Raw genomic sequence first — 26,210 nt, 5'->3', positions numbered from 1 at the left:
CTCCAGGTGCTCCAGTTTCCTCCCACAGTCCAAAGACATGCAGGTTAGGTGGATTGGCCATGCTCAATTGCCCTTAGTGTCCAAAAAAAAAGGTTAGGAGAGGTTATTGGGTTACGGGGATAGGGTGGAAGTGAGGGCTTAAGTGGGTCGATGCAGACTCGATGGGCCAAATGGCCTCCTTCTGCACTGTATGTTCTATGTAGAAGGCCATTTGGTCCATTGTTCCTCTGCTGTCTCTCGGCTAGGTCTATCTTACCAATCCCGCATCCGGTCCTGCTCTTTTGCCATTGCTCTGCAGTTTTTTACCCCAGTAGTTATCCAATTCCCTTGTGGAAGCTCTTACTGAATCTGTCTCCCAGACAGTACATTCCATATTGTAACAGATCCAAAGCTGTTGAGTTTTTCCCCATCTGTTCCAAGTCCAGCTAAAATCCACATTGCTAAATATTTCCGACATGCATTCAGATTGCAAAATTTTAGCCAGTCAATTCCAAATCCCTCCTCCTGTCAAACTCAACCAGTTAGGTTCCAGATTCAGGGACCAATCAGATCACTGACTGATCTTTGTAGTGCCATGTTTCTTCTTTGAGTGCTGACATGGGATGGATTACTTGAGAACACAGGCAGGACCATGGATTAATGTCTCGTACAAAAGTGTAGCATTCCCTCGGTACTGTACAGGAGGACTGCTGTCATCAAAAAGGGAAGTAGACCTTGGAAAATAGGAGACAGGTTTAGACAAAGGATCTGGATCGGCGCAAGCTGGGAGGGCCGAAGGGCCTGTTCCTGTGCTGTAATTTTCTTTGTTCTTTCTTAAATGGAATGTGAACCTACAGCCCTCTGACCTGTTACTCTCCCATTATGTTAAACTTCTACTCTGCTACTCTACGCTGCTACTCTCCCTTAACGAAACTCTCCTTCTGTGTTACTGCATATTTCGCTCTCTGTTACTGAATGTTTCTCTTAAAATCTTTATCTCCCTATCTCCCTCAATGTTACTTTTGTATATTACTGTTTGTTACTCTACATCAGTGTTACTCTTCCTCAGTGTTATTCTCCCTCAATGTTACTCTCCATCAGTACTACTCTGTTACTCTCATGTGTTCCTGTATGTTTCTCTCTCTCAGTCGTTCTCCCCCTCAATATTACTCCCCCTCAATATTACTGTCCCTCAATATTACTCTCCCTCACTGTTACTCTCATATGTTACTGTTTGCTACTCTCCCTCAGTGTCCTTCTCTCTCAATGTCCTTCTCCCTCAGTGTCCTTCTCCCTCAGTGTCCTTCTCCCTCAGTGTCCTTCTCCCTCAGTGTCCTTCTTCCTCAGTGTTCTTGTCCCTCAGTGTCCTTCTCCCTCAGTGTCCTTCTCCCTCAGTGTCCTTCTTCCTCAGTGTTCTTGTCCCTCAGTGTCCTTCTCCCTCAGTGTCCTTCTCCCTCAGTGTCCTTCTCCCTCAGTGTCCTTCTCCCTCAGTGTTCTTGTCTCTCAGTGTCCTTCTCCCTCAGTGTTCTTGTCCCTCAGTGTGCTTGTCCCTCGGTGTTCTTGTCCCTCAGCGAGGTGAGAAACCAATTATCATCACTTAAACCCCATTTTCATACATGTAACAGGAACCACCCCATATCCAATGGCTTTTTGTGATTCATTGGCCTCCCCAGCAAGTGATCGTGCTGGCATTGATTAGTACTCCATTTTAAAAACGTGAACCTGGCGGAAGGGCCTGTGTGGCGAGCCGAGGAAGTGAGTAGCCATCTTTGCTCACGGGCAAAGAGCCCTGGGCTGCTGGACTTGCTACCCCAGTGCTCAGCGGGGGGTGGAGGTCCCTGGCTGGGGGTGGGGACTAACTGCAGTGGTGGGCTGTCATAGGAAGGTGGGGAGGGGAGGTGCCGAGGGTGGCAACCATGGAACAACCACGCGCGGCACCACCATGCCCACTCCATATCGTGTGTATACATTCCAGGAGCAACCATTGTCCCTGCCCATCTGCTCCACCGACTGCCCATAACCTCACCGAGTGCCGAGACCTCTGGCCATGTGACTGAAGGTTATTGCTAATAGGGAATCGCCAAACGTAATTAAGTGAGCACGTCACACAACTCAAGTGGATTCCCGTGGGTGGATGGTCCATGCAGCATTTGGGAGCCATTGCCTAGCTTCCCAATCAGTCCATGATGCCTGGACACTGGGCCTGAAGACTGTGGGAGGCAACACCACACACGCAGCAGCCAACATCTGCTGGGTCACAGCTCCGGGGACATGTCCCATGTCTGTGGCTGGGGGGGTGGGTGAGTTCCACGGGAAGGGGACCAGCGCCCGGTCCAGCTGACATTATGAGCGGGTGTCCGGGGTACAGGGTCTGGGGTCCGGTGAGGGGACCTCGCTGCAGCCGGGAGTGCGTGGGGAGGGTGTTCTGGGGGTGGGAACAATGGGGAATGGAGAGACCCACGGTGGGAGCCACCGCTGTTTGACAGTCTAACACCCTCTCGCCAATGCTTTACCGATATTGAACCCTATGGCAGGGATTTTGGATCAGCAACCTTGCCCTAGTGTTGCTGCTGCTAGGACAGGCAGCAAGACACTGGAGTCAATGGCAGCAGCAAATGCTCAGGGCGGCAGCCCACATGCTGGACCCCACCCCATATCCTGAGGGCCCGACCGCCCATCAGGCCAGGGAGGGACCAGAGGGGGAGTCCCGCGACGGCCCAGGATGTACAGGCGTCGCCAGTCATTCGAACAGAAGATGGAGAGCGTGTGACGCAGGAGGCCCCACTTCAACAAGGAGACGGTGCAGCATCTCTGCCATGTCCTCGCGGACATCACACTACATGGAGGAGGAGGACACCCGCTCCCGGCGGCCGTCAAGGTTACCGCAGCCCTGACCTTGAATGCCTCCGGATTCTTCCAGGGCTAGAGCGGGGACCTGTGTGGCACCTCGCAGGCCACAGTCCACAGGTACATCCAACTGGTCACGGATGCCCAATTCGCCCGGGCAGAAAACTTTGACATGGACCAAGTCCAACAGGATACCTGGGCAGCAGGTTTCTCTGCCATCGCTGGGATGCACCAGGTCCAGGGGGGATTGGGTGGCACGCATGTTGCCCTGCGCTCAGTGGGCCATCTGGGAATGCCCTACGTTAACAGAAAGGAGTTCTGCTCCCTAAACATACAGCTCGTGTGTGACCACACAATGAAGATCATGCACGTATTTGCCCGCTTCCCAGGGAGTTTCCACGACAGCTACATCCTGGGGCAGTTGGTCATCCCCTGCCTCTTTGAGGACCCCCCCAGGAGGGGCGATTGGCTCTTGGGGGATAAGGGATAGTAGCCATCTTTGCTCATGGGCAAAGAGCCCGGGGCTGCTGGAGTTGCTGGACCCCGGAGAATAGCGCCCTGTATGTTTCTCTCCCTCAGTCATTCTCCCCCTCAATATTACTCTCTCTCAGTGTTAGTCTCATAAGTTACTTTTTGTTTCTCACCCTCAGTGTTATTCTCCCAAAGTGGTATTCTCGTGTGTTACCATTTGTTACTCTCCCTCAATCTTATTCTCCCTCAGCGTTATTCTCCCTCAGTGATACTCACCCTCAGTATTATTCTTGTTAGTCTCCCGTAGTGTTATTCTCCATCAGTGTTCCACTCCCTCAATGTTACTGTCCCTTAATAATAATCTTTATTCTTACAAGTAGGCTGACATTAACACTGCAATGAAATTAATGTGAAAAGCCCCTAGTTGCCACCCTCCACCACCTGTTCGGGTACACTGAGGGAAAATTCAGAATGTCCAATTCCTGTTTTCCGGGACTTGTGGGAGGAATCCGGAGCACCCGATGGGAACCCACGCAGATACAAGGAGAATGTGCAGACTCCTCACAGACAGTGACCCAAGCCGGGAATTGGACCTGGGACCCTGGAGCTATGAAGCAACTGTGTGAACCACTGTGCTACCGTGCTGCCCCTTCCCTGTGTTACCCATCCTGAGTCCTTCTCGCCCTCTGTGTTTCTCCCTCAGTGTTACTCTTCGGTGTTACTGCTTGTTACTCTCCCTCAGTGTTACTCTTCGGTGTTACTGCTTGTTACTCTCCCTAACTGTTACTCTTCGGTGTTACTGCTTGTTACTCTCCCTCAGTGTTACTCTCCCTCAGTGTTACTCTCCCTCAGTGTTACTCTCCCTCAGTGTTACTCTTCGGTGTTACTGCTTGTTACTCTCCCTCAGTGTTACTCTTCGGTGTTACTGCTTGTTACTCTCCCTAACTGTTACTCTTCGGTGTTACTGCTTGTTACTCTCCCTCAGTGTTACTCTTCCTCAGTGTTACTCTCCCTCAGTGTTACTCTCCCTCAGTGTTACTCTTCGGTGTTACTGCTTGTTACTCTCCCTTAGTGTTACTCTTCGGTGTTGCTGCTTGTTACTCTCCCTCAGTGTTACTCTTTGGTGTTACTGCTTGTTATTCTCCCCCTCAGTGTTACTCTTTGGTGTTACTGCTTGTTATTCTCCCTAAGTGTTACTCTTTGGTGTTACTGCTTGTTACTTTCCCTAACTGTTACTCTTCGGTGTTACTGCTTGTTACTCTCCCTCAGTGTTACTCTTCAGTGTTACTGCTTGTTACTCTCCCTCAGTGTTTTTCTTCGGTGTTACTGCTTGTTACTCTCCCTCAGTGTTTCTCTTCGGTGTTACTGCTTGTTACTCTGAGTGTTACTCTTCGGTGTTACTGCTTGTTACTCTCCCTCAGTGTTACTCTTCCTCAGTGTTACTCTCCCTCAGTGTTACTCTTGTGTTATTGTTTGTTACTCGTCCTCGGTGTTACTCTCCCTCAGTGTTACTCTTCGGTGCTACTGCTTGTTACTCTCCCTTATTGTTACCCTACCTCAATGTTACTTTACCACAGTTACTCTCATGTGTTACTGTTTGCTACCCTCTTTCATTGTTACTTTCTCTGTGTTCCTCTTATTCTGTTACACTCTGTGTTATTCTCCCTTAGTACTACTGTTTAATACTCTGCCACATTATGTCATTATTTGATATTACTCTCTGCAAATACTATTATTGATGCACCCTTTGCTGTTGAAAAGTTTCCTGCTACATAGATTTGAGTGTGCTTTCCTTGTTATAATTTATACCTTTGCATCTACCGGTTTGGATGAACAAGTATTGATGGAATATGTGATGGGAACATTTATTAAATGGTATATTTTCCCTTTTGGAAGGGTTTTTGCAGGAGTTTCAGCAGTGGATGTGTGATGCCAAGGCATCAGTGAAGGGATGTGGTGATCAATCAGGAGATACACACACCATCGAAGAGAAAGTACAGAAACTTGAGGTGCGTGAACCCATCAGTGCGCTGACTGTATCGTGGCACATTTATGCAAACCAGACTTTGAAGAAAGATTATAACTGCATCTAGGAGCCTCCCCAGGTTGGCATCCCTGAATCTTGGGCCAGTCTCCTGGGCGCCATTGTTGCGAGCTGGCTGAGCAAGTGGGCTGGAGGGAAGATTGGAGCTGGTGAGTGTTACCTGTTCATGAATCCTGAGGTTCTGGATGAGCACTAACTTCACAAAGAGTACATTCAGCTCAGGGTAACAGTGGAAGTCTGTCGCTGGACCGGATTGTTCCCCACCTTGATCTGGGAATGAATCGTATTGTGCTTCTCCAAACTCCATGCCAACCAAACACCGAGAGACGTCATCACTGCAGCTGTGTGACAGGGTGCAGCGCCCTTTCCACCTCTCGCAGTCCACATGGGGGACATGGGGTGTGGGTCGCGGGACTACCTCAGCATAAAATTCAGCCCATTGCACTCTCGCTTACTCATGTTCTTACTCCCCTTATCCACCTACTAGGTATTGTTATGGTACCGGACTAGACCCTAATTTATATCAGGAAACCGGACGAGAGACTCCATCAATTTTTCAATTTGTAAGGAAAGGATACTTCACCCCCAGGGGTAACTCCACTGACAAATAGGGATATTTTGTATTAAAACAAACTTTATTATTATCACAGGATTAACCTCATTAACATCCAAGCAAAATAAAAACAGCTTTTCAATTAACAGTTAAACCGTTCTCAAAAAAAATTAAAGGTTACTTTCCCACTTCTAAAATTTCAATAAAGCAAAATTTACACACCTGTCAAATGTCACTTATTAGTAAAGTTTTTTAAAATAATCTTTATTAGTATCACAAGTAGGCTTACATTAACACTGCAATGAAGTTACTGTGAAAATCCCCTAGTCGCCACACTCCGGCACCTGTTCGGGTACATTGAGGGAGAATTCAGAATGTCCAATTCACCTAACAAGCACATCTTTCGGGATTTGTGGGAGGAAACCCACACAGACACGGGGAGAACGTGCAGACTCCGCACAGACAATGACCCAAACTGGGAATTGAACCCGGGACCCAGGCGCTGTGAAGCAACAGTGCTAACCAATGTGCTGCCGTGCCGCCCATAAATGTCACTTATCAATAATGTTAACACTCGGTGGCTTACACATTTATTCACAAAGTCCTTGGGAAAGAAGCTTTCAGAAGTCAGTCTGAGAAACATAACTGCTTCCCTCAGAACCCAAAACAGAACTCTAAAACAAAACTAAAAACAACAGACACAGGGCAGGGCTGAAAGCAAAACTTAAAAACAGACTCAGCCCCTCTCGTGAGTGATATCGTAGCCTGCTGAACTGTTAACCCCTTAAATCACATGTGGATACCTCAACCTAAGACTCACCTGATGAAGGAGCTGTGCTCCGAAAGCTAGTGGTTCCAAACAAATCTGTCGGACTTTAGCCTGGTGGTGTAAGACTTCTTACTGTGCCTACTCCAGTCCAACGCCGGCACCTCCACATCATAAGTTATTTTAATAACGTTACTGCAACAGACATACAATACAATGGGCTGGATTCTCTGTTGACGCCAACAGAGAATCCATGGACTTCTACTACAAAAAAACCGGCAACGCACCTCTACCGATTCTGTTACCATTGAGGGGCTAGCACCGGCGCTGCACCTGGACTGATTCTGCTACTGTAGAGGGGCTAGCACCGGTGCTGTGTGGAACACAATTGATTCCACTGAAAAATGGTGCGGGATACGCCAGGTCCGTGATCGACACTCGGGAGGCTGACAAGCTGCAGCCGCACATACACATTGCACTCCCCACACACATTTATCCCAGCCAACAAAATGGCACTAATTGTGCTGAAGTGCGCCCATGCAGCTGATTGGTCGTCTGGGGCCAGAGGGCACCCAGGGGACACCTATATGACCCATGGCACCAGGTTCAAAGTGGGCTGTTTGCAGTGTGCGCAGCTGCATGGTTGCCTTGCCTGCTGCAGCAATGGTGTTCTGTGTCTGTCCACCCTGACCGCACTGCCCACCTCCTGGCCTCCCCCCACTACTCCCCCTGACCCTGGCAGAAGCCTGCCGGCCAGCGGCACAACTGTCAGCATACTGTGGCGAAGTTGGACACCTTCCGTACCCCCTCTCTCTTCCTCAACAGCCGCCACGCCAGTTTCGTGATTTTTAAAAGCATAAGTGAACCATACCTTCGGCAGCACGGTAGCACAAGTGGATAGCACTGTGACGTCACAGCGCCAGGGTCCCAGGTTCGATTCCCCGCTGGGTCACTGTCTGTGCGGAGTCTGCACATCCTCCCAGTGTGTGCGTGGGTTTCCTCCGGATGCTCTGGTTTCCTCCCACAGTCCAAAGACGTGCAGGTTGGGTGGATTGAATTTGTTAAATTGCCCTTCGTGACCAAATCCGTTAGGAGGCGTTATTGGGTTTCGGGGATAGGGTGGAAGTGGGAGCTTAAGTGGATTGGTGCAGACTCGATGGGCTGAATGGCCTCCTTCTGCGCTGTATGTTTTTTAAAAAACTTGGCCCATCGGAGGCGGAGAATCGCGGAGGCCCCGGAGAGTACCGGGTCGGGCCCGCTAGTGATATACAAATGGTGCCTACTGTGTGTGAAGTGAAACGCATTGACGCTGTTTGAGGTAACGGAGGATCACAATTTGACGTCAAATCGATGCCTGCAGCGATTTTAATGTTTGGATTTGGATTTGGATTTGGATTTGTTTATTGTCACGTGTACCGAAGTACAGTGAAAAGTATTTTTCTGCAAGCAGCTCAACAGATCATTCAGTACATGGGAAGAAAAGGGAATTGAACAGAATTCAAGAAAATACATGAGAATACATAATAGGGCAACACAAGATATACAATGTAACTACATAAGCATTGGCATCGGATGAAGCAGACAGGGTGTAGTGTTAATGAGGACAGTCCATAAAAGGGTCATTTAGGAGTCTGGTGACAGTGGGGAAGAAGCTGTTTTTGAGTCTGTTCGTCCGTGTTCTCAGACTTCTGAATCTCCTGCCCGATGGAAGAAGTTGGAAAAGTGAGTAAGCCGGGTGGGAGGGATCCTTGATTATGCTGCCTGCTTTCCCCCGGCAGCGGGAGGTGTAGATGGAATCAATGGATGGGAGGTAGGTTCGTGTGATGGACTGGGCGGTATTCACGACTCTCTGAAGTTCCTTGCGGTCCTGGGCCGAGCAGTTGCCATACCAGGCTGTGATGCAGCCTGAGAGGATGCTCTCTGTAGTGCATCTGTAAAAGTTGGTAAGGGTTAATGTGGACATGCCAAATTTCCTTAGTTTCCTGAGGAAGTAAAGGCGCTGTTGTGCTTTCTTGGTGATAGCGTCGACATGAGTGGACCAGGATAGATTTTTGGTGATGTGCACCCCTAGGAATTTGAAACTGCTCACCATCTCTACCTCGGCTCCGTTGATGCTGACAGGGGTGTGTACAGTACTATGCTTCCTGAAGTCGATGACCAGCTCTTTAGTTTTGCTGGCATTAAGGGAGAGATTGTTGTCGTTGCACCACTCCACTAAGTTCCCTATCTCCCTCCTGTATTCAGACTCGTCGTTGTTCGAGATCCGGCCCACTATGGTCGTATCGTCAGCAAACTTGTAGATGGAGTTGTAACCAAGTTTTGCCATGCAGTCGTGTGTGTACAGGGAGTAGAGTAGGGGGCTAAGTACGCAGACGTATGTCAGACGTTATTCTCCACCAAATCGCATTTCCCGATTGATGTGACCATTAGTTCACAAGACACGTGATTGGAAGTGAACAGTGGTTTTTAATAGTCTTACAACTGAGCCTGCCTGTGATGAGATGAACTGAGAGCAGGCTTACGACTGCAGTGCTTTATACTTCCGGTTAGTGGGAGGAGCCATGGGCGGAGCCAAGGGCGGAGCCCAGTACAAACTCCTCATCTCCCCCTATGGGCAGAGCCGCGCAACGGCTCGTATACAGAGCCCACAAGGACACAATACATGTAAGGTAATACAGTGTGAATTACGAGGTGTATAATTCACCACATTCACCCCCTGTAAAAAAACAAGTCCGGCGGGGGTGATGGGTCTACAAATTGAGCCGATCCGGCGGCCGAGTCGTCCTTTGGGATCGGCGGAGCACCGGGGTTGCAGCCTCTGCGGGTGGCTGGGTGGGGGCGGTCGGTGAGGGTACGATGGTGGACTCCGGGGGTGATTCGGTCCAAGCTTCGTACCCGACTGGTGCGATGGGCGACGGGGAGCGCAGGAAACCTATAGGCGCGGGGGCGCGGAGCATGGGTGGTGGACCTATAGGTGCGGCGACGCAGGGCGCGGAGGGTTGGGTGGGGTGCAGTGTGAGGGGTACCTCGGCGGTAGTGGTGGTGGAGTTGGATCCTGCAGGTGCTGGGTCCCGGAGGGAGACAGTGTCCTGACGGCCATCAGGGTATTCGATTAAAGCGTATTGGGGGTTCGAGTGGAGTAGGAGCACTCTCTCTATGAGTGGGTCAGGTTTGTGTGTCCGGACGTGCTTCCAGAGGAGAACCGGGCCCGATGTCTTCAACCAAGCTGGGAGCGAAACCCCCGTGGTAGTGCCCCTAGAAAAAACAAATAGCCACTCGTGAGGGGTCTGGTTGGTGGCGGTGCATAGGAGAGACCTAATAGCATGGAGCGCATCGGGGAGGGCCTCCTGCCAATGGGAGGTCGGGAGATTCCTGGACCAGAGGGTCAGTAGGACGGTCTTCCAGACCGTCGCGTTCTCCCTCTCCACCTGCCCATTCCCCCTGGGGTTGTAGCTGGTAGTCCTGCTCGAGGCAATGCCCTTGTCGAGCAGGTACTGACACAGCTCGTCGCTCATAAAGGACGAACCACTGTCGCTGTGTACGTAGCTGGGGAAACCGAGCAGGGTGAAGATACTGTGCAGGGCTCTGATGACTGTGTGGGAGGTCATATCGGGGCACGGGATGGCAAACGGGAAGCGGGAGAACTCATCGATGACGTTCAGAAAGTACACATTCCGATTGGTCGAGGGGAGTGGCCCTTTGAAATCGATGCTCAGGCGTTCAAAGGGCTGGGATGCCTTTACCAGGTGGGCCTTGTCTGGTCTATAGAAGTGCGGTTTGCACTCCGCGCAGATCGGGCAGTCCCTGGTAATGGCTTTTACCTCCTCGGTGGAGAAATGCAGATTTCGGGCTTTGACGTAGTGGGCGAGCCGGGTGACCCCCAGGTGGCAGAGGTCATTGTGGATGGCTTTCAGGCGGTCGTCTTGCGCGCTGGTGCACGTGCCGGGGGATAAGGCATCTGGGGGCTCGTTGAGCTTCCCCGGTCGATACATAATATCATAATTGTAGGTGGAGAGTTTGATCCTCCACCGCAGGATTTTATCATTTTTAATTTTGCCCCTTTGTGAGTTGTCAAACATGAAGGCAACCGATCTTTGGTCGGTGATGAGGGTGAACCTCCTACCTGCGAAGTAGTGCCTCCAGTGTCGAATTGCTTCCACGATGGCTAGTGCTTCTTTTTCGACCGAGGAGTGTCGAAGTTCCGAAGCAGAGAGGGTTCGGGAGAAAAAGGCGACTGGTCTCCCTGCCTGATTTAATGTGGCTGTGAGAGCAACCGCTGAGGCGTCGCTTTCCACCTGGAAGGGGACGGATTCATCCACCGCCCACATGGTGGCCTTGGCGATGTCCTCCTTGATGCCGTCGAAGGCCTGGCGAGCCTCATCTGACAGAGGAAAGAGTGTGGCCTCAAATAGTGGGCAGGCTTTGTCCGCATACTGAGGGACCCACTGGGCATAATACGAGAAGAATCCCAGGCACTCTTGAGGGCCCTGGGACAATGAGGGAGAGGGAGTTGTAAGAGGGGGCGCATACGGTCCGGGTTGGGGCCCAGGACTCCGTTTTCCACGACATAGCCGAGGATGGCTAGCCTGGTCGTGCGGAAAACGCATTTCTCCGTGTTATACGTGAGGTTGAGTTTCTGGGCGGTTTGGAGAAATCGATGGAGGTTGGTGTCGTGGTCCTGCTGATCATGGCCGCAGATGGTGATGTTATCCAAGTACGGAAACGTGGCCCGCAGCCCGTACTGGTCCACCATTCGGCCCATTGCTCGTTGGAACAACGAGACCCCATTCGTGACGCCAAAGGGAACCCGGAGGAAATGAAAGAGGTGGCCATCAGCCTCGAATGTCGTGTAGTGGCGGTCCTCCGGGCGGATTGGGAGCTGGTGGTATGCAGACTTCAGATTCACCGTGGAGAAGATGCGGTACTGGGCGATCTGATTCACCATGTCTGCAATCCTGGGAGGGGGTACACATCGAGGAGTGTGAACCGGTTAATGGTTTGGCTATAGTGCACTACCATTCGGAATTTCCCCCCGGTCTTGACGACCACCACCTGAGCTCTCCAGGGGCTGTTACTGGCCTCTATGACCCCGTCATGTAGGAGCCTCTGGACCTCGGTTCTGATAAACATCCTGTCCTGCAGGCTATACCGCCTGCTGCGAGTGGCTACAGGTTTGCAGTCCGGAGTGAGGTTAGCAAAGAGTGGAGGGGGATCGGAGGATGGAGCCCAAGGTGGCCGCCCCCATGGATTGCACGTGGCAGGCGGAGAGGAAGATGGCGTCCAAGATGGCGGCCCCCATGAGTCGCACGTGGCCGGCCGCGTGGAGGAGTGTTGCCAAGATGGCGGCCCCTATGAGTCGCACATGTCGGGTGGGGGCAGAGTCGGCATACAGGCTGCAGCATTACGGGGCCTGCGGGCCTGTGAGTTTGGGAAGCGAGTGCTCTGGGCTGCAGGAGAGTTTGGAGTAGGAGTTTTCTTCGCTAGGCATACCCGGGCATAGTGTCCTTTGCGACTGCAGCTGCTGCAGTTCGCGTTGCGGGCCGGGCAGTACTGCCGTGGGTGTTGGGACTGCCCACAAAAATGGCACGCTGGTGCTGCATAGTGGGTGGGTGGCCGCGCGGCGCAGGCCTGGGGCAGTCGCTGGTCGGGGGCCCATGATGGGGTCGCTTGGTCCGCGGGGAACGAGGTGAGGCTGCGGAACGAGACCTCCATGGTAGTAGCCAATTCTACAGTGTCCTCCAAGTTCTGGGCCCCTTTCTCAAGCAACCGCTGGCACACATAGTTTGACCTGAGCCCTGGCACGTATACATCACGGACAGCAAGTTCCATATGCTGGGCGGCTGATACAGCCTGAAAATTGCAGTCCTGAGCTAGGGCTTTTAAATCGTGCAGGAATTCATCCAGCGACTCCGCGGGGCGCTGGTGGCGGGTCATAAAAATGTGGCGCACGTAGACCTTGTTGATGGGCCTCACGTACATTTGATCTAGCATGGCCAGGGCCTCCGTATACGAGGTAGTACAGTTAAGTTGAGTAGAGATTCGATGGCTCACCCTTGCGTGCAGTAGGCTGTTTCTGCTCCTCCGTAGTTTCTGAAGTGCTTGATTCAGCCAGGTAGGCCTTGAAACATCTGAGCCAGTGTAGAAAGATTTATTTTGCTTCTGCAGCCTGCGGGTCGAGTTCTAGTCGGTCAGGTTTGAGGGCTGATTCCATGGTAGTTTTCTTCAAGTTTTCTAAGACTATTAAATTGATGTGACCATCAATTCACTAGACACACGATTGGAAGTAAACTGTGGTTTTAATAGTCTTACAACTGAGCCTGCCTGCGACGAGAGGAACTGAGAGCAGGCTTACGACTGCAGTGCTTTATACTTCCGGTTAGTGGGTGGAGCCATGGGCGGAGCCAAGGGTGGAGCCCAGTACAAACTCCACATCTCCCCCTATGGGCAGAGCCGCGCAACGGCTCGTATACAGAGCCCACAAGGACATAATACATGTAAGGCAATATAGTGTGAATTACGAGGTGTATAATTCACCACAAGCGTGTTGGTGATTAGCTCTCTGTTTGTACCGAGCTTATTCAGCCACCATCCTTCGCCTTTTTATGAGCTTTAGCAGAGCGGGTTTTTAAATCGCTTGCTGATCTTGTTTTTCTTTTTCACCCACAGGGGTTTCTGAGCAGAGCGAGTGTGGGGAGGGAGAAGCTGGAGGCTGCCGTGGCTGAAGGAGACAAATTGGTCCCATATTTACCTAAACCCAGTGCCGCCCAGGTTCAACAGCTGCTGGTCAACAGTCAAGAGGAGTGGCAGAGCTTCTTGAAACAGTGCCAACAGGACAGGAAGACCCTGACAGACTATGCAGAGGAGTTGATGAGGTAAATATGAATCAAGCATCCTCTGGAGAATTAAGGCCAGGCAGATCATTGGCACGTCAACTTCAAGTGCCAGCGGAACTTTGTCTCTAAAGCCAGAAGATTATGGGTTCAAGCCCCGCTCCCGAGGTTTGGGCATGGAATCCAGGCCGCCAGGGAGTGCGGCACTGTTGGAGATGCCACCTTTCAGATGAGTGGCCAAACTGACAGCCTGTCTGCCCTCTCAGGTGGCAAAAGAGATCCCATGGCGCAATTGGAATCGCAATTCTCCCCAGTATCCTGACCACTATTCATCCCTCAATCGACCTCTGAAAACAAATGATCTGCCCACTGCTGTTGGTGGGGGGGGGGGGGGCCGCTATTTGTAAATTGACTGCTGCTTTTTCTTAAGAGTGCAACAAGCACTCCAATTCTAAAGTATTGTAATGTGCTTTGCTGCATCCTGATAGCAAGCTGGAAGTTCTATCAATGCAATTCTCCTTTTCCTTTGCTTCAGCACACAGACCAATGGGCATGGCTTAGAGGCCATGGGGAAACCTTTCTGAGTTAGCTCCTTCAGCTGTCTTACTGTTGGGAACTCACAGTGGGAAGCTGTGCCAGTATTCCCTGCGTGTGTGCCCCACCTCGTTCTTTATCCCGCTCATTATCTTGTGTTCCAATGTTCCCTTTTGTCGCAGCTTTGAGAGTCAGCACACGAAGCTCAGTCTCTGGCTGCACCAGGCCGAACAGAGGATGGCTACAGAGTCTATCGGCGAGAACAAGAAGAACGTCCCAGTGATGCAGGTCGAGGTGGAGAGGATGGAGGATTTCTATGAGGAGATTCAAGGACAGAGGTAGACAACTCAATTAGCTGAAAGGGTGAAAAGTGACGCTTCCTCTCCTTGTTGTTTAACAGATAGGGTGGAATTTAATGCCTGCCCCGAGGCATTTGAAAGCGGGAGGACGGAGGGGTGTTTAATTGGGCAGGCTGAGGACATGGCTGGAAGGCCTGTGAATGACCTTCCCACCCCGTCGCCAGATGAGGCCCTTAAGTGGGCAATTAATGTGCTCTTAAGGGCCTCATCTCACAGCTGCTAATATTCAACCAAAGCGGGCGGGGCGTCACCACGCAGCCAGTCTTAAAAACAAACCTTAGCAGTTTGCTTTGGGCTCGAAGGGGGAGACGGGGAATGGGGGTGGGGGTGGGGTGGCAGTATGGGGATGGCGGCTCCCAACCCCGATCCTGCCATCACTCCCTCACTGACCCTGGGCCTCAGGTGAGTGCATTGCCAGAAGCTATCACTGCTCCCACTGGCACTGCACTGCCTGTATAAAGAGCGGCTGGTCCCTTATTGGCTGGAAGTGCTTCAGGGTGGGATTTCTGCCTCTGGATCTTTGATCTAGGTGAAGGCCCAACAATGGTCAATTGAATGGCATTTAATGCAGTGCGCCTTCCCCAAAGGAAGGAACCCGGACTCTTGAGCCGGCAGATCAGACGCCGTCACTGCCATTAAATTAAAGATACACAATGGAGAGGCAGGTGCCCAGGTAAATTGTTATAAAGGTACATAAATATCGTTATGGTTCACATGGATCATAATATATAGCAGCCTGCTCCAATAACCTCTTCAAATGTGGGTAGATAATGGGCTGGATTTTATGCTGGTGGAAATTCACGGTCTGCCGATGTCAATGAACATTTGATCGGCTCACCGCATTTTAAAGCCCTGTCCCCTCACCGCGACAGTAGCCGGAGAATTCCGCACAGCGATACCTTGGGCGCGATTCTCCCAAAACGGGAGAAATCGTAAGCCTGGCGTCAAACCCGAGCGGGTTTGACGCCAGCGCGCCCCTTCCCGACCGGGAACCGATTCTGGTCCCTGGTCGGGGCTAGCAGCCCGATGCCGCAAGCTCCGGCATCACGGGCTTAACGAATTTTGTTAAGCCCGCTTGCCGGAGTTAGCGCCGGCTGACGCGTCATATGACGTCAGCCGCGCATGCACAGATTGGAAGACTCCAACCCGCGCATGCGCGGATGACGTCATCGCGTATTTGCGCGAAACCCGCGCATGCGCGGGCCGGAATGCCCCTCAGCCGCCCCGCGAATTGATACTGCGGGGCGGCGGAAGGACAAATAGTGTGCAGGCATCGGGCCCGCGATCGGTGCCCACCGATCGCGGGCCCATGGCACCCTTGGCACGGCCGTGGTATTGCCGTGCCAATCGGTGCCATGGTTATAAAAAGCGAGTTGTTCCCGCCGTTTTTACGAACGGCCAGACCAGGTCTGTTTGCCGTTCGTAAAAACAGCGTAAAGGGCTGGGACTTGGGCCCATCGAACAGCTGTGAATTGCCCCTTGTGTTTGGCAGTACTGGGAATCCTAACAACAAGGGAGAAACACGATGATCGAATGTGTGGCGCACAGACCAACAGAAATAGGTGATACCTGGAGCTTGCGGCTTGGTTGTCCCTTCCATATTTTTCTTGCCGTCTTGTAAAATTAGTGCATCTTCCACATTTTCTTTTCTGCGTTCAAAATAGATGGCATAGGGTGAGCCTGCAGGGTAGATTCATGGAATCATTCTGTGCTGCAGGACGTCCATTGGCTCTGTTAAGGCCCTGTGAAAGAGATAGCCGATTAATACAGCAGCGTCAAGTCAACAAATGCACTGCCTTCTTCAAAAAATAAAATGGAATTATAGGCATGCCTAACTATATCAGATCAGAATGCGGGGATTTAGAGAATGGGTTCCGCGACCCCCTGCAGTTCCCTCACAGCCTGGCTCTGGCAGTGTGGAGAAAGCCTGTTTCCAGGCCTCCTTCTGTTGCAGTAATCCAGGAGACACAAAGGAGGAAGGTTTAAGCAGATTTGTTCTGAACTCGGAGGTAAAGCCATACCCGAGGCGCACAACACAAGTGTCCCAGCCCGGGAATAACGGAACTCCTGGCCCAGGTCTGGGTACGGCATTTAAAGGGCTCGGTGACGAGTCCCAATTGGGTGGGCCTCCGCCCGTTACCATGGGAACTCGTACTTCACGAACCCCCGTGGGTTCGATAAGTGATTCCCTGCGATCTTCGTTGGGGTTTCCACTCCAGCGGAGGCTGAACAGTTAAGATCAGAAGCCACCGTCGGGAGATCAGTGGCCCAAACCCCAGGCCTCTGACCGGGTGCAACAGCAGAATAGAACGTCGCTCTATCACATCTATGTCTCCTATCTTTAGATTTCAGTTACTCGCAGATCTTTAATTTGTGAATTTGTACAGAGAGCCTGAAGCAGGAGAACCTTTCCTTCCGAGACTACTGTGATACATTTTTAACAGAACCTTGAAGACAGAGAGGGGAATAATGAGGCGGGTCAAGCTGCGCTTGGACAGTTGTGGAAAATGACTAAAGGCCAGGTTGGACAGATGGTGTATCAAAAGGTTTTTAGAGAGCGACAGAGAGACAATTGAGGTTGAATTTTCCTGTCACCCAGGGTAGTGGTTGAGCAGGCAGGGGGCTGGAGGAAGCCAGACCAACACTGGGTAACCGTGTTGGGATACCGTGAGACAGAAGAGCAGAAGGAGGCCATTCAGCCCATCAAGTCTGCTCTATCATTTCATAGAATCTACAGTGCTGAAGCCGGGAATCGAACCTGGGACCCTGTCACTGGCCCTCTGGTAGGGTCGGTAGCATCAGAGGGGGCCCTGTCCGCCTTCCGTTATTGATCAACGAACTTGGAACACGGCTAATTAGGAGACCCTTATTGGGAATATTCCTATGCAGGTTTTGCTGCCACAAAGCACGGGCTTGGGTCCCCCATTTGGTTCCCAAAGTCCACAGGAAAGCACATACCATAGAGGCAAAGGGTCTGAGTTCCAGAGAGGAGGAGAGAAAGACAGAGGCAGAGAGGAATCGAACCTGGGACCCTGGAGCTGTGAAACAACTGTGCTAACCAGTATGCTACCTTGCTGCCCATTCAATGAGATCAAGACTGATCTGATCCACCTTAACCCCATAACACTTGATTCTCTTATTGATCAAAAATCTGGCCATCTCAGCCTTGAACATACTTATGACCCAGCCTCTATAGCGCCGTGCGATAAAGAATTCCACTGATTCAACGCCCTCTAAGAGAGGGAATTCTTCCTCATCTCGATCTTAAAGGGGTGACCCTTTACTCTGTGATAAGGTCCTCTGGTCCTAGACTCTCTCCCACACAGGGGAACGACCTCTCAGCATCTACCCTGTCAAACCCCCTGAGAATTCTTTGTGTCTCAATAAAGTCGCCTCTCCTTCTTCTGAATGTATCCCTGTCAACAGGGTTTTTCAGGGGCCGGGTGGACCGCAGGTGGATTTGATGCCTCCTCATGGTAGATGGGCTTTAGTAATTAAGTAATTAAGGCCTCAATTTGGGACAATATTTCACACTCACCGGCAACGGTTCCCCGCCAGCAGCTTAATGGAGTCGGCCTCCCTGAGGATGTCCGCATTGGGGGTTGGGGGGAACCATTAGAGCCAGAGGGGACCCTGGACATCAAGGATTGCGTCTTTGGCCGCAATCATCCTTTCGGTCTAAGGTGCCCCCAATCTTTCTCCCACAATTTATTTTTTATTTTTTTAGGCTCCAAGGCGGCCTTTATTTTTATGCTCCTTTACATTCACCGACCTACCTCCACAGCGGCCACCCCTCCCAATGGCCTGACGAGGCTCCAGAGTCATTGGCCCTCTGGTAGGGTCGGTAGCATCAGAGGGGGCCCTGTCCGCCTTCCGTTATTGATCAACGAACTTGGAACACGGCTAATGAGGAGACCCCTATTGGGAATATTCCTATGCAGGTTTTGCTGCCACAAAGCACGGGCTTGGGTCCCCCATTTGGTTCCCAAAGTCCACAGGAAAGCACATACCATAGAGGCAAAGGGTCTGTGTTCCAGAAAGGAGGAGAGAAAGACAGAGGCAGAGAGGATCGCACTGGGACTTTGAAAGAATGACATATGTTATGGGTGATGTTGGATGGGGATGGTGATGTTAGGTTGGGTTGGTGATGTTGGATGGGGGGGGGTGGGAGTGATGTTGAGTTGGATTGGTGATGTTGGATGGGGGGGTGGGAGTGATGTTGGGTTGGGTTGGTGATGTTGGGGGGTGGGGGGGTGGGAGTGATGTTGGGTTGGGTTGGTGATGTTGGATGGGGGGGGTGGGAGTGATGTTGGGTTGGGTTGTTGATGTTGGATGGGGGGGTGGGAGTGATGTTGAGTTGGATTGGTGATGTTGGATGGGGGGGTGGGAGTGATGTTGGGTTGGGTTGGTGATGTTGGATGGGGGGGTGGGAGTGATGTTGGGTTGGGTTGGTGATGTTGGATGGGGGGGTGGGAGTGATGTTGGGTTGGGTTGGTGATGTTGGATGGGGGGTGGGAGTGATGTTGGGTTGGGTTGTTGATGTTGGATGGGGGGTGGGAGTGATGTTGAGTTGGATTGGTGATGTTGGATGGGGGGGTGGGAGTGATGTTGGGTTGGGTTGGTGATGTTGGATGGGGGGGGTGGGAGTGATGTTGGGTTGGGTTGGTGATGTTGGATGGGGGGTGGGAGTGATGTTGGGTTGGGTTGGTGATGTTGGATGGGGGGGGTGGGAGTGATATTGGATTGGTGATGTTGGATGGGGGGTGGGAGTGATATTGGATTGGTGATGTTGGATGGGGGGGGGTGGGAGTGATGTTGGGTTGGGTTGGTGATGTTGGATGGAGGGGTGGGAATGATGTTGGGTTGGGTTGGTGATGTTGGATGGGGGGTGGGAGTGATGTTGGGTTGGGTTGGTGATGTTGGATGGGGGGGTGGGAGTGATGTTGGGTTGGGTTGGTGATGTTGGATGGCGGGGTGGGAGCGATGTTGGGTTGGGTTGGTGATGTTGGATGGGGGTGGGAGTGATGTTGGCTTGGGTTGGTGATGTTGGATGGGGGGGGGGGTTGGAGTGATGTTGGGTTGGGTTGGTGATGTTGGATGTGGGGGGTGGGAGTGATGTTGGGTTGGGTTGGTGATGTTGGATGGGGGGGTTGGAGTGATGTTGGGTTGGGTTGGTGATGTTGGATGTGGGGGGTGGGAGTGATGTTGGGTTGGGTTGGTGATGTTGGATGCGGGGTGGGAATGATGTTGTGTTGGGTTGGTGATGTTGGATGGGGGATGGTTAGTGATATTGGTTGGTAGGTGATTTTGGGTGTGCAATGATGTTGGATGTGGGATGATTTTGGGGTATGCGGTGTTAATGTTGGTTGGGGAGGGTTGGGTGTTGAACTTGAGTTGAGGGGTGATGTTGGATGGGGGGGTGATGTTGGGTAGGGGGTGACTTTGGGATGTGGGGTGTTGATGTTGTTTGGGGGTGACATTGGATGGGAGTGATGTTGGATGAGGGGATGATTTTGGGTGGGGAGTGATTTTGGTGGGTGGGTGTTGATCTTGGTTTGGGGTGAAGTTGGGTGGGAGAACAATGTTGGGTGTGGAGTGATGTTTGGTGGGGGTGTGGGGTGTTGATCTTTGATTGAGGGGTGATGTATGGGTAGGTGATGCTGGGTGGGGGGGGATGTTGGCTGGGAGCTGGCAGATGATGTTGGGTGACGGGGTGGAGGAAGATGTTGGTTGAGGGGTGATGTTGGGTAGGGAGTGATGTTAGGTGGGTAGGCGGCGATGTTCGATGGGGGGGTGATTTTAGAGTGCGGGTGTGATGTTGGGTGGGGTTGATATTGTGTCGGGGTGAGGTTGGGTGGGGGGGACGGTGTTTGGTTGGGGTGGGTGTTGTTGGGTGGGGGAATGACATTGGGCTGGAGGGTGATGTTGGCTGCGCGTTGATTTTGGGGCACAGGTATTGATGTTGGTGGGGAATGGAAAAGAAACAAACAATGTGCGACTGTGTATGTTTTATTTGCCTCTCACAGGAGATTTCATGGCTGAGGTGAGGAGGATGGGTGAGATGTCTGATATCTGATCGTGGTGCTCTAGCCATCATGGCATACAAGGCAGTCTTGGTGTACTGGCCTGTTAATGTTTAATAAAGACATGGGATGTTATTGACTGCATGTGGGGGGTGGAGCGGAGTGATGTTGTAGGTTTGCTAGATTGATCTAGAAAAAGGTTAATGTTGTATTCTGTGTCCTTGCATCATCATTATTTACATGACAGATTGAAGCCAGGCCACACTAGATTGATTCACCACATTACATTTCCTTCTGATCTATGAAGTGCCTTGGGATGTGTCCCAATGTTGTAGAAACGCAGGTTGATGTTTTTCTGATATCTGTTTCTGTGTTTTACCATCCAGGGATTCTTTTGATAGCTTGTGTCAGAAGGCGCAGACGCTGAACGAGCTGGGCTATGGAGATGGAGGGACGACGCGGCTGGCTTCCCAGCTTCTGTCCCGACACCAGCAGCTGGCCAAGACGGTGAGGGAGAAGCTGAGAGCCGGACAGCTGGGCCTACAGGAGCACCAGGCCTTCGAAGAAACCCTGCAGAGCACCTGGTCCTGGCTGAGAGGGGTTCAGAGTAAGCTGGGAAGAATAGACAGCACAATCGGCAGCAAAACCGCACTCGAGAAACAGCTGCTTCAGATCCAGGTGTGGTATAGATACACGCAGAAGATTCATCATACTGTTGCTCGGATCTGGAGCTCTCCGAGATACAGTTGGACAGAGAACTGGAAGTACCAACACACACATTGACTGTGCCTTTACGTTTATTCTCTTGCCCCCTGCTGCCCAGTCTGCGAGTCTATGGATCTTTTTTTGATTCTTTCGCAAGATGCGGGCAGAGTTGGCAAGGCTCACATTTGTTGCCCATTCCTTATTTCCCGGCTAAGGTGGTGATGGAATTGAAGGCCTTGTTAGCTCCCTTAAAGATCAGTTAAGAGTCAACTTCATTGGTGTGGGGCTGGAGTCACATATAGATGAAGGGGGCCGGTTTAGCTCACTTAGCTTGACAGCTGGTCTGTGATACAGAAGAAGGCCAGCAATTCAATTCCCGTACAGGCTGAGGTTATTCATGAAGGCCCTGTATTCTTAACCTTGTCCCTTGCCTGAGGTGTGGTGATTCTCAGGTTAAATCACCACCAGTCAGCTCTCCCCCTCAAAGGGAAAAGCAGCCTATGGTCATCTGGGACTATGGCAACTTTACCTTTTAAATCTGCAACCTCTACAATCTAAAAAGGTGAGGGTATGCAGTCACATAGGAACACCAACATCTATAGGTTCCCTTTCCACTCACCTTCCTGACTTGAGAAATATATCGGCCGTTCCTTCATTGTAACCTGGGTCAATATCTGGGAACTCTCTTCCTAACAGCTCAGTGGTTGTATCTGCACCAAATGGACTGTAACAGTTCAAGAAGACGGTTCACCACTACCATCTGTCCCACCCTCAATCTTTTTCTTACTTTTCCTTTCTGTTTCCTGTCTTGACCCAAATTCATCCTCTTTTTCCACTGCTCTTCCTCAATCTTGGAGTTTTGTTGGTTAAAGGGGATACACTTTTGATGAGCTGAATGGTGCAGGAAATAACTTGTGCCATGCTCCCCGGGATGTCCCAGTCCAGGAAGATCCAGTCCAATAAATATAATAGGGGTATTTGGAAAGGAGAGTGAATAGGGTTGGACCTTTACGAGGGCCAGTGAAGACATGATGGGCCGAATGCCTCCCTTCTGCGCTGAAAAATTCCAAGAATTCTATGATCTGTGAATTCCTTAATGTTGCAAAATTAAGTTTTGGATGTTAACTTTTAGCTGAGACAGATGTTTATAATATGAAGAAATATTTGTGACAGGACTTTTCCCAAAAACTGCTTTAACTATGGCCAGGTGTGGAAAGTAATACAAAAGCAAAATACTGATAAGAAGGAAATCTGAAATGAAGACAGAAAATGCTTGAAATGCTCAGCAGGTCTGGCAGCATTGATGGAGCGAGGGGCAGAGTTAGCGTTCCAGGTTGCTAACCTTTCATTTGAACGGTCCTGATGAAAGGTCACAAATTGAAACGTTATTTCTGCTTCTCTCTTTCCACCGACGCTGCCGGACCTGCTGAGCATTTCCAGCGTTTTCTGTTACTGTTTTAAAACAGAAGGTTGTGGTATTTCCCGTCGCACTGGATGGGGGATTTAACAAAACGGTGTTGTGCGTTGTCTCGGTGCAGCCAATGTTACTGCTTTGTTTTGAACTTGCTGTGTTGCCTTGTCCAGGAGATCCTGCTGATGAAGGGGGAAGGGGAGGTGAAGCTGAACATGACGATCGGCAAAGGGGAACAGTCCCTGAAGAGCAGTAACCAGGAGGCGGGGAAGGCCGTCCACAACCAGCTTCAGGCACTCAGGGAGGCCTGGGCTGAGGTTGTCAGTAACTCTGTGAACTGTCACAGGTATGGCCAGCTTCTGAAGTAACAATGGTCGCAGTCTCCAATGCTCTAACCTACCTTTCAAATTCTTTCTGTCACAAAGTAACAGTCAATTTTATCACTTATTTGATAAATTTTTCAGTAGAATTTGTAATCCATTGTTCATTTTCTGTACAACATCTGGATAATATAGGGCTGAATTTTAGCCTGAATTTTAGGGGCACGGATTGGTCGGGTGGGAGGTTAATGGCTGAAAAATCTGTTCCCTAACCCCAACCCATCTCCAACTTACCCATTTCCTGAGGTTATTAGGTGCATGGACAACCAACCTGATACGAGGAGGCAGGTTGGAACTTTAAATATGATGAAGAAGCTGCAAATCACTTTGCTTTCAGCTTTAACTCTGGTTGGCTGGGTTTGCCCAGCGTTTTGGAACCCAAAGGCTTTCACTCGAGCCCCTGGATCCAGCTGCCAGCCTGACAAGCCTCTGTAACTGTGTCCACACTTCAAGCAGGTGCCGACCATCCCCTTCGACACCCACCACCAGCAGGACCCAATATTCCTCCAACATCCTCACCATCACCCACAAGGCCTCTGACACCTCAGGCCCTAACCTTCTCCCAGGGAATGGTAAGCCCCCATCTTTTCTCCTTTTCCACTGCCGCCAGTTGTTTATTTGTCCTCAAGATTTGAGCAACACTTGGGAGGCCATGTTTATTGCCCGAGTGCATTGGAGCCTAGCACATAACATGGGACCGGTTACATAGACAGGGTAGTAGGTTCCTTACCCTGAAGAACAATGGTGAGCCTGTTGGGTCTTCACAACAAGCCGATAGTTTTAAAGTCACTTTGCCATTGATCAGATTTATCATACGCCGATTTTCAGCTTGCCCCATCGAGATTTGAACTCACGACCTCTTGAGTTGTTAGTCCAGGACCAGGATCAATAGGTTGCCAAATGCATCAAGGGATGCTTTAGTCCTGTGGGGTAATAGAAGGGAAGGGCAACAATGTGCATTTAAAAGTATGCTTTGTGACCTTCGCTCTCAGCAGTCTTGGGCTGTTTCCCTTTTGTCCTTCCCCAGTTTTGACAGGAGTTCTTGGTTTCTCACCCTTGAGTTGCAGATGGTGGGAAAGATTTGAATTCACTCAAAACCCACCTACTTGAGAGTTAAAATTGGGCCCCGTGTTGCTTCCCCTCATCTGTGGCTGTCCCATAACCGTACATTCTGTTGCTCATTTGCCTTTCAGCCAGCTTGAGTGGGTGGTGGCGCAGTGGAATAATTACCTGGAAAGTGCGAGGCAGCTCCAGCAGTGGATGGAGTCCATGGAGCAGGAAATGAGCCAGGACCTGGAGCAGCAGGCCGACCTGAAGGACAAGCTCTTGCAGCTGGAGAGACACCAGAGTCTCCTGGCCGACATTGAGAAGCACTCGGTCATACTCAACCGGCTGATTGAGAAAGCCAAGGAGCTGCTGGAGAGAACGGGTGACGCGTCTTTTACAGAAGATTCACAGCTGGAGATGAGAGCCCAATTTGCTGATATTATTGTGGTTGCCAAGGTAATCGCCCCTTCCTAGTTGTGTCCATTGTTATAATCAGTGCTGGTACATGATGGAGGAATAATACAGCAGCTTGTCGTTTACCTTCAGCAAGTGTATTCTACATGCAGCTCAGCAGAGATATAAACTCCTTATCATTCCCCCCACTGTTCCAGCTGTTCTAACTCTTTTGGAGGTTGAGCCAATTATCATCACCTGTCTAATATCCATTAGGCCACGCGGCCGACATCACCTGTCTAATATGATAATTAATTGAATAATGTAATTGCCAAAGTGTGAACTTGCTGATATATTGACATCTGATTTTCCAGCGTTACAATGGAAATAACATTTACAACAGTGAGATAGTTTAATATGGGAGTTGCAATATTAGTGGCTTCTGGCTCAAAATGCTTCCTTTGCAGGGTGCAGTTTGTGCACCAGTATACACACAGGGAGAGAATGATTCAGTTTGTCTTGACTGAGGGATTAACCCTGTAACATTGTAAAGGGAGCCACCCCTAATTCTTTCCAGGCGAGTGGGAAAAGTCACTGTCCCATGAACCATCCATACTCTCTCCTGACACTCGATTACGAGTCTACACTCATCTGCCCAACAGTGGAGTCAGTGGTCTTGGTGAGACCATGTTGTATATTTATGGTGAGAAGGTTACGGTGAGTCGGGGGACAATTTTAAACTCCAAAAATGGGTTGGGTGGGGTCAGGACTGATGGGAAATGTTCACACACCTCAGCCCGCCGACAACCCGCCCACTTCTGGATTTAACGGAGGGTGGACAATGGAGGATAGATTATGGAGGAGATGAATCTATAAACAGCTGCTGGCTTCTTCATGGCCCTCACAAAAATTGGTCATTTAAATGGTTACTGAGGCTGGAAGCCTCCGATTTAAAGCACATTGCCGGTTTAACAGCAGCTGACTGAGTTATCAAGGTCACAGGAACTCAACAGCTGACGGGAGGCAAGGACAGCTTTGAGGAAAAGAAAAATGCCGTTTCAGCTCTGCTCGTGGGCTAAGAGAAGCAGAGGTGCTTTCCCCCACCCCCACCCCTGGTAGGCCCACAAACACCCCCCCCCCCATCAACCTCTGCACACCCAGATCACAGTTATGGAGATGTGGTTGCACTGATACACTTGACCTATTTGCTCAGGGCGAGGCAGTGGGAAACTAGCCTGCTCTCTCATAGCTGTGCAGGTGCAAGGAAATATTTGGGGCCCGTATGTTCTCTGATGGGTTGCGTAACAAAGTAACTCTGTTGTCTTTCGGGGGGTTTGCACAGGGAGGAGGGTGATGGGCCCTCGAATCAAAGGTCAACAGAGATCACCACAATCAGGAGAGGTGCAGGGCGGGGGGGGGGGGGGGGGGGGGGGGGGGGGGGGGGGGGGGGTGGGGGTGGTGCGCGGGAGGTATGACGCAGCATGTAGCACCTGCTGCAGACAGAACCGTTTCAGCGATAAACATTGTAACCCGTCTGCTTTTGATTCTAGGGCAAAGTCAAAAAGCTGGAGGACATGATACAGGACCATCAGCAATATAACACCGCCCTGCAAGCACTGACCAACTGGCTGACCTCAGCAAAGGAGGAGCTTCACCGTTGGTCAGATTTATCTGGAGACTCGACCGCTTTACAGAGAAAACTGAAGAAAGTCATGGTGGGAGTAATCACCTCTTCCCTGATAGACAGAGATCAGACAGCAGGAATTTTTAAGGAGGATTGATAATTTTACGCGTGGTGCTAGCTGAGGCTTAGGTGTCATTGGACAGAGTTTTACAGCTCCTCCCATCGGCAGGATTTTCCCATCCTG

At 50.9% G+C, this 26,210-nt stretch overlaps 1 protein-coding gene across 16 annotated transcripts in view; it reads left to right on the top strand.

Moving 5' to 3' along the window:
- syne1b (spectrin repeat containing, nuclear envelope 1b) overlaps positions 1-26,210 on the top strand; it is a 667,652-nt gene that overhangs the window by 276,640 nt on the left and 364,802 nt on the right. For all 16 annotated transcript variants that reach the window (XM_038805568.1, XM_038805603.1, XM_038805543.1 and 13 more), the window contains 7 exons: positions 5,194-5,306; positions 13,327-13,532; positions 14,207-14,362; positions 20,793-21,084; positions 22,696-22,868; positions 24,096-24,405; positions 25,893-26,057. In XM_038805568.1, the coding sequence (XP_038661496.1) occupies positions 5,194-5,306; positions 13,327-13,532; positions 14,207-14,362; positions 20,793-21,084; positions 22,696-22,868; positions 24,096-24,405; positions 25,893-26,057 (1,415 nt within the window). The remainder of the gene's footprint in view (positions 1-5,193; positions 5,307-13,326; positions 13,533-14,206; positions 14,363-20,792; positions 21,085-22,695; positions 22,869-24,095; positions 24,406-25,892; positions 26,058-26,210) is intronic.

This window comes from Scyliorhinus canicula, chromosome 1 (genome assembly GCF_902713615.1).
Source record: "Scyliorhinus canicula chromosome 1, sScyCan1.1, whole genome shotgun sequence".
Taxonomy (NCBI): Eukaryota; Metazoa; Chordata; class Chondrichthyes; order Carcharhiniformes; family Scyliorhinidae; genus Scyliorhinus; species Scyliorhinus canicula.
The sequence above is the reverse complement of the archived record's forward strand: the minus strand, read 5'-3'. Positions and strand labels throughout refer to the sequence as shown.